This window comes from Gorilla gorilla, chromosome 1, assembly GCF_029281585.2.
Source record: "Gorilla gorilla gorilla isolate KB3781 chromosome 1, NHGRI_mGorGor1-v2.1_pri, whole genome shotgun sequence".
Lineage (NCBI taxonomy): Eukaryota > Metazoa > Chordata > Mammalia > Primates > Hominidae > Gorilla > Gorilla gorilla.
Genome location: NC_073224.2, coordinates 132926716 through 132942685, shown reverse-complemented (window position 1 = coordinate 132942685; position 15970 = coordinate 132926716). Strand labels below are relative to the sequence as shown.

The 15970-nt window shown below is 39.2% G+C and overlaps 1 protein-coding gene across 1 annotated transcript; it reads left to right on the top strand.

Annotated features, from left to right (window-relative positions):
- The first annotated feature begins 2566 nt into the window (after window positions 1–2566).
- On the top strand, window positions 2567–10666 carry PRMT6 (protein arginine methyltransferase 6). The gene is made up of 2 exons (XM_055375984.2): window positions 2567–7428; window positions 9717–10666. Exon 1 carries the CDS (start codon window positions 6237–6239, stop codon window positions 7362–7364), a length of 1128 nt encoding a protein of 375 aa, XP_055231959.2. The 5' UTR covers window positions 2567–6236; the 3' UTR covers window positions 7365–7428; window positions 9717–10666.
- The last annotated feature ends 5304 nt before the right edge of the window (window positions 10667–15970 follow it).

The window sequence follows — 15970 nt, the reverse complement described above, 5'->3', positions numbered from 1 at the left end:
GGATTGTCTTGGCTATATGGGCTCTTTTTTGGTTCTGTATGATTTTTAAAGTAGTTTTTTCTAATTCTGTGAAGAATGTCAGTGGTAGTTTAATGGGAATAGCATTGAATCTCAAATTACTTTGGGCAGTATGGTCATTTTCACAATAGTGATTCTTCCTATCCATGAAAATGGAATGTTTTTCCATTTGTTTGTGTCCTCTCCTATTTCCTTGGGCAGTGGTTTGTAGTTCTCCTTGAAGAGGTCCTTCGCTTCCCTTCTTAGCTATATTCCTAGGTATTTTATTCTCTTTGTAGCAGATGTGAATGGGAGTTCATTTATGATTTGACTCTGCTTGTCTATTGTTGGTGTATAGGAATGCCTGTGCTTTTTGCACATTGATTTTGTATCCTGAGACTTTGCTGAAGTTGCTTATCTTAAGGAGCTTTTGGGCAGAGACTATGGGGTTTTCTGGATATAGGCTCATGTCGTCTGTGGTACATATACACCATGGAATACTATGCAGCCATAAAAAGGAAAGAGATCATGTCCTTTGCAGGGAAATGGATGGAGTTGGAAGCCATTATCCTCAACAAACTAATACAGGAACAGAAAACCAAATGTCACATGTTCTCACTTATAATTGGAAGTTAACAATGAGAACACAGGGACACAGGGAGGGGAACAACACACACTGGGGCCTTTCAGAGGAACAGGGGGAGGGAGAGCATCAGGATAAATAGCTAATGCATGTGGGCCTTAATAACTAGGTGATGGGTTGATAGGTGCAGCAAACCACCATAACACATGTTTACCTATGTAACAAACCTGCACATCCTGCACATGTATCCTGGAACTTAATATAAAATTAAATTAAATTTAAAAGAAATCATATGTACTTCATAATTATATACACCTAATATGTACCCATAAAAGTTAGAAAATAAAAAAGCATGACACAGCAAAAAAAAAAAAAGCCAATAGCTGACTTTCTTTCATGTTAAACGTTTGCACAAAAGAATAAAAAAGAGAGAGAAGTTCTATTAAATGATATTCATTAGGCTTAATATCTGAATTTCATTAAGCTACCCGATTCTCATTATGCCTTAGGCAAGTAAGCAGGTGTACATTTCCATGGATGCACTGAGACATAACTTTTCCCCACATTATAATTTATATTCCCATTTTTCTTTACTATTTTTATTATGGTTGGCCTGATTTATAGTAGAAATTGTTAAAATGTCATAATCAATATTTATACCTGAAGTTGTTACAGTTCAATATTCTGTATTTTAAGAGGGCTCAATAAATAGAAACTGAATTGATAATTATTAATTAAGCGTATAATATCCTTGTTTATACTACCTAAACAATTCAATACAAACTTTTCTTAAAGAATTACACCCACTCATAATAATATCATCAAGAAGCTACGAATTTGCTATTCATCTGTTTCAGTATGGGGTTTAATAGCTGGGCCAATACACCACGGATCTAAAAGACACTATACATATCAAGATAATAACATATACCTAGGCTTTCTATGTTTGATGTTCCAATTTGTTTAGACATAAAAGTCACCACTTGTGTCTTTATTTTCTGTAAATTTTTTTTAACAGTAGTACTTCTTTCTATGCTGGCAGCTTCCAAGTAACTGCAGAATGGCAAGAACTACATCATTTAACGAATATTCATATCAAAGAGACAGTTATAACATTTTTCATGCCATTGCTCCTTTACCCTTCCTCAACACACACTTTGAGAATTACAGTGAATTTTTGAAATCCTGAAGGAACTATCTTCAATCCTTACACTAGGCTTTAAAAAATATTTTTAAATAATATGCCTTTGAATTAAAAAGGGAAAGAAATTTAGAAATAAGTATTTGTGGGAGGATATCACATCAGCGCATCCAAGATAAAATAATACATGAGAGTTGAGACTTAAAAGTGGTATAATAAATTGCTAGTAAAAAAGCATAATAATAGATAACATAACATTAACACAAAAATATAAGTTCCTCAGAGATAAGAATGTTTGCTTTTTGTTTACTTTATTCCTTATTTCTAGAATGATAAAAGTCCAGAATGCCTGTTGAATAAATGAATGGTTGAACAAATAAATGAGTGTGTTTGATACAGAAAAGAGATCATGATTCTCCCAGTCATCCAAAGCACATCTGTGAACCTCAGTATACTTGGGAGCAACAATCTGGAATATGGAAAGGTCCAGATTCCAGCACAATGCACTAGGTTCTCAGCATAAAAGTGAAAAATACAAAATCTTGGTGTTCAAATGTCCACAGTCCAAAGCCAGATACATAAATAGTTCTGATACAATGATACAAGTGCAAAAAGAGTTATATGTATTAAAGGGCCATAGACTGGCTGAAAAAACATCATTTGAGCATTAGCTAAAAAGATGAGTGAGAGGAGGGAAGAGTAGAGGCACGCAAAGCAAAAGTACAGAAGTCCCAAAATTCATAGCGTTTTTGGAGAACAGTAAGCTGTATATTGCAAACTTTTAACCATAACCTGAAGCAAGAAATATACATATAGTACTTTTTTTTTTTTTTTTTTTTTTTTTTAGACGGAGTCTCGCTCTTTCACCAGGCTGGAGTGCAGTGGCACAATCTCTGCTCACTGCAACGTCTGCCTTCCGGGTTCAAGCGATTCTGCTGCCTCAGCTTCCTGAGTAGCTGGGACTACAGGCGCGTGCCACCATGCCCAGCTAATTTTTGTATTTTTAGTAGAGACAGGGTTTCACCATGTTGGCCAGGACGGTCTTGATCTTCTGACCTCGTGATCTGCCTGCCTCGGCCTCCCAAAGTGCCAGGATTACAGGTGTGAGCCACGAAACAAGTTTTATGAAATAATACCCACCTTTACTCATTTGACACATTTAGTATTTTCTGATCTATTATTTCTTCTTAATAGTGGTCAAGTTGCACTAAATTAAAATTTCAAGATCATTTGTTTGAAAAACTGGGTTTGAGCATTGAATAGACGTGGCAAGCAGACCGCTGAAATGAAAATACTAAGAATGCTCTGCCAGCAGAACTCCAACTCTTCTCCTATGCAGGTGGTTTGCTGCTGCGCCGCACGGCTTAGGGAAGGGCTATGATCTAGGTCCCTTTCCTACTTAAAACATCTCACTGTGGTACAAAAGATCAGTAAAGAACTCCTTCTCTATATCAAATAAAAGGGCAGGAAAGGAAAGTGCCACAGGCCTTTTTTAATCTGCTCTAGGGATAATGTTTGGTGCTAACCATTATTCTATCTAGAAGCATTAACAGTGTTTAAAATTTATACTATTCTCATTTCTGGGAGCATTCCACATTCTATCTATATCTGGATCTATCTCAGAGTTTACCAAGTCACATTGTCACACTGAACTAACGAAGCAAAACTCTCTACATCCACAATAGACTTTGTTGAAGACTATTTATTGAGCACTTTCTATGTGCCAGCTTCTGTTTTAGTGCTAGGGACTGCAATAGTGGGAATACAAAAGTCCAAGTCTCCTGGAGTTGATATTGTATAGAAAACAAATAAATTAATTAAATACATACAGATAATAATGAATGCTGGGAGGGAACAAAATAGTGTCTTGAGTTTGAAAATATTATTTAAGGAAGCCAGGAAAGGCCTTTTTCATGAGGTAACATTTAAGTTGAGACATGAAGGATGAGAAGCCACTAAAGAGAAGTGCTAAGGAGAAAAACAATTTTCTCAGCACCAGAAGAGTATGCATGAAGACCTGACACAGGAAAGAAATGTGTTATTAGAAACCAGTATATCTTGAGCCCAATGAAGAGTTGGGAAAAATGGTATGAGATGAGATGGGAAGTTACCTGAAGTTACTGAATTGTTCCATTAACTAACATGGGAAGTTACTGAAGAATGACATGGCCCAATGGGTTTTATAAAAGCTTATTCTTTCAGCTATGTAGAGAAGGGATTAGATAGGGTTGAGATTAGAAGCTGAGCGATCCCTTAGGAGACTAATTTTCAGGCAAGTAAATATGGAAGATTAAACTAGGGTGTTGACAATAGAAATGGAGAAAAGCAGATGGATTCAAGATATGTTTTGGAGGTAGAACCAGTGAAACCTATATTCAGAATTTTCTTAAAAGAGACCATAAGGAAGTGAATTGAAAATTGGGTGAAGGAATGAATGTATTTAAAAGGAAAAGGTGACATTTTGAGGAAAGAAAGAATGGCAAAAGTATACACTAAGTAACAACCTATTAATAAAAGTAACATATTAAAGTGGTCACATTTACAACTCTAATCTGATGTCCTACACTGGGCCTCAATTATCTTAAAATAAGATATTAAACCAAGGCAGAAAAAGAGAAGAAATACTTCAAGGTTTTTAGCCTTAAATGGTTGAGCCCAGGCCACTGAAAAAAATATAATTTACCCAATTAAAATAACGAAGCAAGATTTAACTAAGATCATTTTAGTGAGAAACAGTTGTTCTCACCCTGGCTGCCCATTAGAATTCCCTGGGGAGCTTTTTAAAACTAGAAGCCCAGGTTCCACTGGAGTGATTCTGATTTAATTGGTCTGAGGTAGACCCAGGCATCGGTATTTTTTAAAAAGCTCCTTAGAGAATTCTAATGAGCAGCCAGGATGGAGAGTCTCGAGTTAGAAGTAGAGTACAGCTAAGGATGCCACATCAATAAACCTATTCTGCTAATGAAAGATTAATAGAGAAAATAGGATGAAAGAACTTTGATCCCAGACAAGGAATACAGGCCTATTGGTTACAAGGACATAATTCAAGACCACAAGAAAATAAAGGTCCATTTTTCTCTGTGTGGCTTTTTTTTTAAGCTGGCAGAAAATGGCATTATGCCCACCTTGTTAATAACACGGACACTCATACAGATGCCACACATATTTAAAAATACATTTTATTTCCATTATGGACAACAAAAAGAGAGTAACAGCTGATGGTTGACTACAAGAAAAATAGAAGAGAAAGAGGAGAGTGTCAATATTGCCCAGACAAGGAAACACAGGAGAAAATGAATTGCATTGAGAAAGTGATTAAAAGAAATTGATTCCGTTATTTCTGAGAGGAAAAAAAAGCATATATATATAGAATACACCTAGCAACGAGTTTGCTTGTATCACATGGCTCTTGAGTCTGCACTTTTCAGGATTTAACTCTTGAGAGAGCCACAGAATTATCAGAGCAGAGCCGAAAGCCAAGTAACTATTCTTCTAAGTAGAACCAGAAACATAATTCTTCCCCAACTGCAATGAAGATTCGCTGGTGGGTGAATGGGCAACTGAAGGCCAGAGAAGTTCTATTACTTGCCCTAAATCACTCAACTAATTAGTGGTCATACTGGAATCAGAACCAAGATTTTGCATTGTTAGGTTTTAATTTTGTTACATTTGCACTCTAACTGCACTGAAAACAGAAAAAAGAAATGCGTAGTGCAATTTCTAAATTGCCACAGCTGGAGCACTTTAAGAGCTACAATTGTCCAGTTAAGGCGGTAGTGGGTGGATGGTGCCGCCCTGTTAATTCGGTGGAATAAAACCAGAGGGGAGTTAGGCCGGGCGCGGTGGGTCACGCTTGTAATCCCAGCACTTTGGGAGGCCGAGGTGGGCGGATCACCTGAGGTCGCCAGTTCGAGACCAGCCTGACCAACAGGGAGAAACCCCGTCTACCAAAAATACAAAATTAGCCGGCCCTGGTGGCGTGCGCCTGTAATCCCAGCAACTCGGGAGGCTGAGGCAGGAGAATCGCTTGAACGCAGGAGAATCGCTTGAACCCAGGAGGCGGAGGTTGCGGTGAGCGGAGATCGCGCCATTGCACTCCAGCCTGGGAAACAAGAGCGAAACTCCGTCTCAAAAAAAACAAAAAACAAAAAAACAAACAAAAAAAACAGAGGTGAGTTCAGCAGAAGAAACAAAGATGGATTATTAGTCTTAAGTGGGCGTGCCTACTTCAGGAAGGGAGTGAAAGCAAAAAACTGAGGAGCTAAGGGTAGGAGGGGAAATGAAAGGATCTCAGAATGTGGGCGTCGTGGGTGGGAAAAGGGATGCCAGGACACCAGAAGAGCAATACAAAACAGCTCCCGTAAGCAGGCACAGGAGACCTTCCGCGCCGCCGGCCGGGCGACCCCGCAGGAAGTAGGAAGGACGAGCGCGCACTACAAGTCCCAGAAGCCCCCGTTTCCTGGAGCCCGCGCCGTGCCGCGCTACGCCCGCCGGGAGCCGGACAGAGCGGCCAAGATGTCGCAGCCCAAGAAAAGAAAGCTTGAGTCGGGGGGCGGCGGCGAAGGAGGGGAGGGAACTGAAGAGGAAGATGGCGCGGAGCGGGAGGCGGCCCTCGAGCGACCCCGGAGGACTAAGCGGGAGCGGGACCAGCTGTACTACGAGTGCTACTCGGACGTTTCGGTCCACGAGGAGATGATCGCGGACCGCGTCCGCACCGATGCCTACCGCCTGGGTATCCTTCGGAACTGGGCAGCACTGCGAGGCAAGACGGTACTGGACGTGGGCGCGGGCACCGGCATTCTGAGCATCTTCTGTGCCCAGGCCGGGGCCCGGCGCGTGTACGCGGTAGAGGCCAGCGCCATCTGGCAACAGGCCCGGGAGGTGGTGCGGTTCAACGGGCTGGAGGACCGGGTGCACGTCCTGCCGGGACCGGTGGAGACTGTGGAGTTGCCAGAACAGGTGGATGCCATCGTGAGCGAGTGGATGGGCTACGGACTCCTGCACGAGTCCATGCTGAGCTCCGTCCTCCACGCGCGAACCAAGTGGCTGAAGGAGGGCGGTCTTCTCCTGCCGGCCTCCGCCGAGCTCTTCATAGCCCCCATCAGCGACCAGATGCTGGAATGGCGCCTGGGCTTCTGGAGCCAGGTGAAGCAGCACTATGGTGTGGACATGAGCTGCCTGGAGGGCTTCGCCACGCGCTGTCTCATGGGCCACTCGGAGATCGTTGTGCAGGGATTGTCCGGCGAGGACGTGCTGGCCCGGCCGCAGCGCTTTGCTCAGCTAGAGCTCTCCCGCGCCGGCTTGGAGCAGGAGCTGGAGGCCGGAGTGGGCGGGCGCTTCCGCTGCAGCTGCTATGGCTCGGCGCCCATGCATGGCTTTGCCATCTGGTTCCAGGTGACCTTCCCTGGAGGGGAGTCGGAGAAACCCCTGGTGCTGTCCACCTCGCCTTTTCACCCGGCCACTCACTGGAAACAGGCGCTCCTCTACCTGAACGAGCCGGTGCAAGTGGAGCAAGACACGGACGTTTCAGGAGAGATCACGCTGCTGCCCTCCCGGGACAACCCCCGTCGCCTGCGCGTGCTGCTGCGCTACAAAGTGGGAGACCAGGAGGAGAAGACCAAAGACTTTGCCATGGAGGACTGAGCGTTGCCTTTTCTCCCAGCTACCTCCCAAAGCAGCCTGACCTGCGTGGGAGAGGCGTAGCGAGGTCGGAGGGGAAAGGGAGATCCCACGTGCAAGTAGGGGGAATATCTCCCCCTTTTCCCTCATAGCCTCTAGGGAGGGAGAGTGACTTCATTCTCCATTTGAAGAGATTCTTCTGGTGATGTTTACTTAAAAAGTGATCCCCCTCAACAACGGATACAGCGTGCTTATTATTGGGCATTTAGCCTCAAAAGCATGTAGTACCAAGCACTTGTATTTCCGTATATTTTGTTTCGCGGGGGAGTGAGGGGGAAGAACACGGATGAAAATGTCAGTTTTTGAAGGGTCCATGCACATCCCTGACACCTCACACCTTATCTAAGTCTGAAGCTGGGGAGAAAGGGGTTCATTTAGACTTCATACATTTCCAGTACGACTTTAGTATCTCTCCAGAGCCATATTTTCTCAGTCCGAATTAATTCCCCCTCCCTAGGTGCCTGTAGGCTATGGTACTTCTTCCTCATTGTTTTCTAGGTAAACTTCACTACTGGTAATTAAGGGGAAGGATATGAGGAAGCAGTTTAAATAGCCCTGTTCTCATTACTCTGACCACATACATCATAGGGTGCTAAAGTTGATGAACACATTAATCCGTTAAGTAAAATGGACTTTGTAATTGTACAGCATACCTAAGAAACTCAGAAGGTGCATTTAAGAGAGAGACCTGAAAGAAATAGTATGGATTTTTTAAAATTCTTGTCTCTACTATTACAACCAAAAAATATTTCTTGTATGTCCCATAAAAATATTTGTGTAATTCTTATGAAACAGGCTGGTAGAGGAGGTTTCTGAGCCCAGCCCAAGGGCTTATTCATCACCATGGGTAAATTATTTAAACTCACTTAATTAAGGAAAATATTTTCCCAGCTAGAAAAGTATACTCATTCTCATTTAAACTCTCTCATTTGGAGGGATCATGTGAGTTGGCCTACTTACAAGTAGTGAAAGTTCCCTTTTCAGTTTTGTTTTGTTTTTTTTTTTTGTCTCTTTCACTCAGCCAAATGTGAAAGTTGTGAATTTAGGAAAATCACTTGTAATGAAGTGTGAATCTTGTTATCAAATTTATTTCACTGATGTTTCCTTCCTTATCCTTGTAGCCAATAAAACATTGACATTCTCACGTTTTATAGATGAAGTAAAAAGTCTTGTGTGCTGTGAGTTATAATGCTTTTGCCTTTTTAATATTATTAGTTCTTAAGTGTTACAGCCCCTTCAGAATATAACTTCAGGACAATTCAAACTATGCTTAATGTATGATTTTCGAGCTTCTGTATGCTAAGAAAATAGGTGTGAAAAACTGGTGTTCTGAAATAGCCTAACATTTATTGTAATTCTGAGTTTTCTGCCCTTTTATTCATTGCATATTAAAGTATTAGAGTATAAAAACTAATTTGCTAAACTTTGGTTGTATATAACACAGATCTTCCATCATGGAGAGACATACATGTACAGAATTATCAATTTACAAGATAATTGAGTAGCAAGCAGTACAGTTGTAACCGTCACCATTTTGATGCTAAGATAGTGATCATCTCATGTAAATGCTACAGTCACAGCAAGCTAGACTTAAGCTAGAGGGAAAATAGAGCTCCTTATAAGGTGTTCTATGTTTTAAATCAAATATTTCTTTAGAGTTTGAGTGTGTGATTTTGAGTAGGTTTCTGGTGGTTTGGTTTGTTTTTTAAAAAAAACTTGATTTAACAATTCCTTTACTAAGTGATAAATGAGAATATTCTTCCAAATTCTATTTTTTGTATATTTGATAAATACTATAGAGTTATCATTATCAGTATAAGCACATAAAGGGAACGTCAGTTAAAACTTGGAGGAACTATAGAAGTAAAGGGTATGTATTCCATAGTTAAAGTAAGCTTCAGGATTTTTATTACTCCTTCCCAAAAGAAAAATGAATTATAAAAATACAGCGACTGAAGCAATTAGTCAAGAGTTAGCATAACATAATGGCTACAAAATTGGACTCTGGAGCCAGACAGCCCATAGTAGAACCTAGGCTCCACCACTCTTTGTGACCTTGGGCAAAATATTAAACACCTTTTTTTCCTTCAAAATGGAGGAAATTCCTCTCGTATGCAAAATGGAGATAACGATAGTACCTATGTCATAGATGTGAGAATAGAATGAGTTAATACATGTGACTACATAATGTCTGGTATGTAATAAGATCTCAATAAAGCCTCAGTGTGGTAGTTAGGGAAGAGTCAAACCTGGAGCACTTGGATGCATGCAAAATGTGTGACAGAATAAATATTCAACATTTTGATTTTTTTACAGGTATTCAACAGTATGTGGTTGTACGTGAGGAGCAATGTATGACACTGTACACCAAATGATCCAAGAGGAATTCAAGACCTTTGGAGTGAGGACACCTCCAGAAGGATGAAGGTGTAAGATGTATCAACATCCAGGCACTGTCCAATCTGTCTGTATGGACTGGTACTGACTGCTCGGTGCCATTGGACCACAGGCAGGAACTACCAGGCCCAAAGGAGAGGAAAACATGGTAAAGTTCAACCTGCTTCCCTCAAACAACTTAAATTTATTTTGCGCTGTGAAAGTTTACAAATATTTTCATTAATTCATTGGACCAATGGACATTTTATTGAGTATACAATGTAACAGTCATTGTGATAAGCATTTAGGATACAAACCAACAAAACACAGTTTCTTCCTTCAAATGATATGTTCATAAGATAAAATGGTAAGTACAATAAATGATAATGGGCTAAAGACTGGGATGGTCTTGGTGTTAGAAAGGGCAAGTAATTAACTCAATTTACATACCAGGAACAAGAGTTATACAGATATTGAAGGACTTGGCCTAAGGTTACATAGCTAATTTTTGGCTTTTAATTCCTAACTCCAAACAAAAATTCACATGTTTATTATATTAATCTTGCCTGCTTCAATTAAAAACAGAAGTGGGCATGGTGGCTCACGCCTGTAATCCCAGCACTTTGGGAGGCCGAGGCGGGCGGATCACCAGGTCAGGAGATCAAGACCATCCTGGCTAACACGGTGAAACCCCGTCTCTACTAAAAATACAAAAAATTAGCTGGGCATGGTGGTGGGTGCCTGTAGTCCCAGCAACTCGGGAGGCTGAGGCAGGAGAATGGCGTGAACCGGGGAGGCTGAGCTTGCAGTGAGCCAAGACAGTGCCATTGCACTCCAGCCTGGGTGACAGAGCAAGACTCTGTCTCAAAAAAAAAAAAAAAAAAACAGAAGTACGTACCTCCTGAATGAGTGACAACAGTTTTTATTGTTTGATGAATGAAGGAATGGGAAACGTCCTTAGCTTAAGGAAGTCTCTATTAAAGATGTATCTCATAGGCCTCAAAGAACCACTTTCAGTGTATAGGATCTCACACTTGACAACTACTAGGCACTCATTGACGTAAATACCCCCATACCAATTTTCCCAACAGTTAGTCAATTGTGGCACTCTCTGAGGCCCCCAGAAAACTGACTCCTCAAAATAGTAGCAAAGGTAGATGAACTCACAGATGCTTGGTGGTGAGGAGCAGAGGCATCTGATGAGGCTAAAAGTGGGCAGGAGTAAAAAAAAGGTGAGTATGAAAGACACCTCCAGCAAACAAAACTGGCTAACATTTTGCTTATAGCCATCCCTGTTAGCATCTTCACACTTTATACCACCCAATGCTGAGGAGAGATGAATCAGTCAATGAGGCCCCCCTCCTCCCATATGTACATGTTTTTATCCATTCATTTCATGATTTAATAAACACCAACTATAAAACATTCAAGTTCTATGATAAGCAAATCCTACCCTCTAAAAACTAGTATACAGTATGGGAAATAAAATTACCTATATCAGTTCAGTAATTTGCATCCTTAGCCTGGAAAGACTGTCAGGGCCAAGGGAAAAGTTCTCTGTGGCCCTCCGAAGTTTCTCTGAGAAGTCAACTCACAAATGCAAATTAATTGGAGAAAAGGCATACAAATTTATATAATCTGTACACACGAGAGCCCTCAGAATGAAGACCCAAAGATACAGGAGAAAGTGTCCATTTTTATGCTGAGGTTCAATAAAATATGGATAACTATTTAGAAATATGATTGCACAAAAAGGGTATGATCTCATGCTAACAGACTGAGCAGGGGATCCCAGCAGGGCCTGTCTGTCTAGATTCTTGGCCTCTCTGAGCATGCATTCCTTCCTTCTTGGTGTGAGGCAACACCATCTCTGGAATGAGGGTCTTATAACCCATAGTCAAAGAAGGTAGGTCACATAATTTCTTTATGAGTAGTTTTTATATAGAAAGGCAGAGCGAAAGTGAGTAATGATTTTAGGTCTTATGACTGGCTTTGGGGAAAGGGGGTTCTGGTGTCTACAACCTGCCTTGGGGAAAAGCAATTCTAGTTTCTATGGCTAGCCTAAGGGGAGAATTGGACTGAGAAAAGGAGAGCAAGAGAAGATCAGAGAAACACTTTTGCTTCTGAGGTCTTCATTTTGGGGTATTTTCTGAGTCCCAACATCATTCCGACTAAATCTGTTGAAGCAAGGTTGAGAAGAGCCAGGCCACTTATCGTTAGTGGAAAAAACTCCCAAGTGCAAAAATATTACTTATCACATAGATCATGAAATCCTCAGAGAAAAAGTCTTCTCTGTTATTAGTTCCAAAAGTAAGTCTATGTCCTCTAAATAACTGGTTTGTTTCAGCTAATGAACACAGTATATTGCATAGACGACCCTTCTCACATAGGCTACTAGAGAGCTGAGCCAAATTTATGCTTTGCTGTGCTTTTTTTTACTTTACAACGGCTCCACTTCTATACTCCAATTTTTTTTCTTGATTTATCTTCTGTCATTTATAATAAATATTACGTGTTTTGTTGGAACGTGTGTAACCTTATTCTCTTCTAAATTTTTTGGCATGAAAATATCTTCCTACTTTTTGGAATACCTGCAGAAGCTCTGAGGATAAGGAGGCCAGAAGACTCTGAGATATGTCCCCATTATTTCCTACAAAAGGTGGTGTCTCATCACATTGTTCATATCGATGGGTAACTGATGTGATCTCATCCTTTTAGCCAAATTTATAGCATTTTACATTTTATAGAATCAAGAGACTATGTGAAAAATCTGAGACATGAAGACAATTTGTGGAAACTAAATGTTCTGCAGGACTTTCTAAGCCTAGAACAGGCCCTGATTAAAATCTTAAACACAACAGTAAGGAGAGTTACAGACTTCCAAACCTTTTCCATAATGTGTCAAAACAATTTAAGTGATAGGGAAGAAGATGATACAAGGAGACTATTTCTCAAAATATTATACATGCTCATAGGAAAAGACATTTGAAAAAAAGAATCTTGGACCTGATTAAAATTAAGAGAATTTTAGTAAAATTTAAGACGTGACCAGTGACATCGGAATTGTACTCATTTGGAACTTTTGGTAATTAAGTTTATCATTATTGATAATAACTGTAGGGGAAGGCACATGATTTTAGTTGACTGAGTAAACCCTTATAACAGACACTTAAAATGCAGGGAGCTGAGAGAAAGAAAAAAAGTTCCTTTGTCTCTCTCTCTAGGCTGCCTCCTACAAGAAAGGAAGGACAAAAAGAAGAGGTAGGATGGAAGGATATTTTCCCCACACTTTTTGAAATACTTTACAAACACTCCTATAATCATGTGATATATGTTCCTGAAAAACCCCCAAAATTCTGCAAAATTATTCAATAAAAATAACAAGCTTAAGGGAAAAGTGGGTTTGGTGAACCATCAAAACATATGTAACTTTGTAACCAAGAGTCTAACAAGTGTGCGGTGTGGCTCAGGCCTGAAATCTCAGCACTTTGGGAGGTCGAGACTGGAGGATTGCTTGAGCCCAGGATTGCAAGACCAGCCTGGGCAACACAGAGACACCCCATTTCTACAAAAAATAAAATATAATATAAAATTAGCTAGACATGGTGGTGCATGCCTGTGGTCCCAGCTACTTGGGAGGCTGAGATGGAAGGATAGCTTGGGACCAGGAGGTTGAGGTTGCTGCGACCCTTGATCGGGCCAATGTATTCCAGTCTGGGCGACAGAGCAAGACCCTGTCTCAAAAAAGTACTAACAAAATAATAGCAATTTTAATAAAACTTGTTAAGGAATATAAATTTTTAATAAAGAAACACTGCAGTAAATATAAATAAAAATAGCTTGATGGAAGGAAATAAGGAAGACTTATACAAAGTAAAATTCACAAAGACAGAGAGAAGGCTTAATAAACATCTCTAAGACAGAATGAGCCAATAGGAAGAAGTAGGATGCTGCATTCAATTGCATCAATATATTTTGTGTTCAGCAACTGTTACCTGGTGGTGCTAACGCTACATTCTATAGTGATGTCATTCCACTTGCCAATTGACTTCATTGATTTTACGGAAACATGCATTGTAACAAAACATTCTGTTCTTTGTGAAATTTCTAGAAACTAAATTCAGAATTCCATTTGGGTTTAAAAATCTTTTCAGTGAAAATTTTCTGGAAGGGAAGGGAAGGTTATAACCACACTTTAGTATGCATTAATTTTGTTATTTTAGTCAACAGGAAAGTTAATAGGAAGGGAGAATACAGATTCTGACCAGTGTAGAGTGAAAGGAAAATAGTTAAGTACAGTTACCTGCATTCAAAAGGTAGTTTGATAGAGGGCATTGGGGACAATAGCTGTTTTTCCACAGTCACAGGGTGACATAAAAACATCTTGGGGCCAAAAAAAAGCCTAAAGTGAGTGAGAGAAGCATATAAATGATGAGTAGGATCCCTATGCATACTTTCTGCCTGTGTCACAATTTCCTCAGGTCATTTTCTTCTTCCTTAAACCATGGGCTTATAACAGTATTTTGATTGACATAACTGTTGCTTATTTTGATATTTGACATTGTCCTTAACCTCACTTTTCAGCTTAATTTCTAAATCTATACAAGGGCTTTACTATGTAAGAACTACTTAATCCTCTCAAATTTGTGAAGAAAACTTTCCACTCCCCATTATTGCAAGCTGTGTGCAGTTTAGTATGTGGTGTGGAGTGGTGTGACTATTAGGCTTTCTTTTTAACACTTGCAACTTTGCTTTTGGTAAAATTATTATGTTATATATTATATATTAATTACATATATTAATATATTAAAGGTAATATGTTTATTATAAAATTTTTCTAAGAGCAAACTGTAGAGTTTTGACTTTAAGTTATATAGGATGGTAAAAGGATTCCAGTCCACAAATGGTTAAAACATTTATTTTTATGCATTCATTGGCATCAAACTTTTTACCAGGAATCTTTATTAAAAGGGCAAACTGCTTATTCTAATATGAACTTCTCACTCTACCATCATTTATCATCTGGTGAAATTATAAAAATAAAAAACATTTAAATGCTTTAGAATGAACAGTAAAAGAATTAAAAAGAGAGTATTTGGAAAATCCACAGATTAAATATCCAGTCACTGAATAATTAAGAATTTACTCTAGGCAAAATAATTAGAGGAAAACAAGGAGAGAATGACAACAATTACAAGAGGATTTTAATATAAAATGAAAATATAAATCGCTGGGAAATGTGTTTTTTGTAAAAATAAAATTAAATATTAGTTAGCTTTGCTTTAAACCCCAACCAAAGATACTTCATAGAGCCCAGGCATTATTGTAAGATAGGTTTACATATAAATTAATACCTTGGCACTGGGTCAAAGAAAAATATTATAGTAAAGTTTCAGAATGGTAAATCCATATACAGATAGGAGATAAAATGATTGAGTTACTATAAACAAAGTTCTAAAAATTAAAACCAGACGTAGAGGATGTGGTCATTGCACTATCCCCATAAACAGTAATGTTATTTAAAACATTAAAATGATATATTATTCAGTGATAACATATGTGATATGTCTGTTAATGGATTATAATTTTTCATTTTTTTATTCACTATATCTGATTTATTTTATACCAAATAATAGTGCATTTGCTGGGATAGGTTGTGAAGAAAGCATATGGTGAAACTTTATACCAAACAATATTCTAATGCAGCCACTACTACTCAGCATGTAGAATATTTTTATGCAATAATGGTATATTAATCAAGCCATGCAAAGTTCCATTAAAATCAATAGTATATTAACTTTATTTACTTCACATGAGTTATACATAATAAAATAATGTTCTATAAAGAGTGATTTTCATTCTAAGGAAGACTCCAAATCTATTATAAATTTCCATTTAAAGGAAATGCCTCCTTTTGTCAGACAGGCCTCAACCTACCTAGAGAGAAGCAGTCATGATACTTGTATAAAGCATCTTTGTTAATTTTTTTAATCATTATTGAGTGCCTAATGTGTTAGATAAATTTTAAGCACATTATCTTATTTACTCTTCGAAATAGCTCCATGAAGTAGTTCTATTATCAATCCTATCTTACAGATGAGAAAACAAAGGCATGAAGGAATTTGGTGACTTGTCCAAGGCCATGGTGTAAGTAAATGACCTAACCATGATACCTGGGCTCTCAAGAGTTAAAG

Coding starts and splice junctions, on each gene's coding strand:
- PRMT6 (XM_055375984.2), top strand. CDS start 6,237: ATGTCGCAGCCCAAGAAAAGAAAGCTTGAGTCGGGGGGCGGCGGCGAA.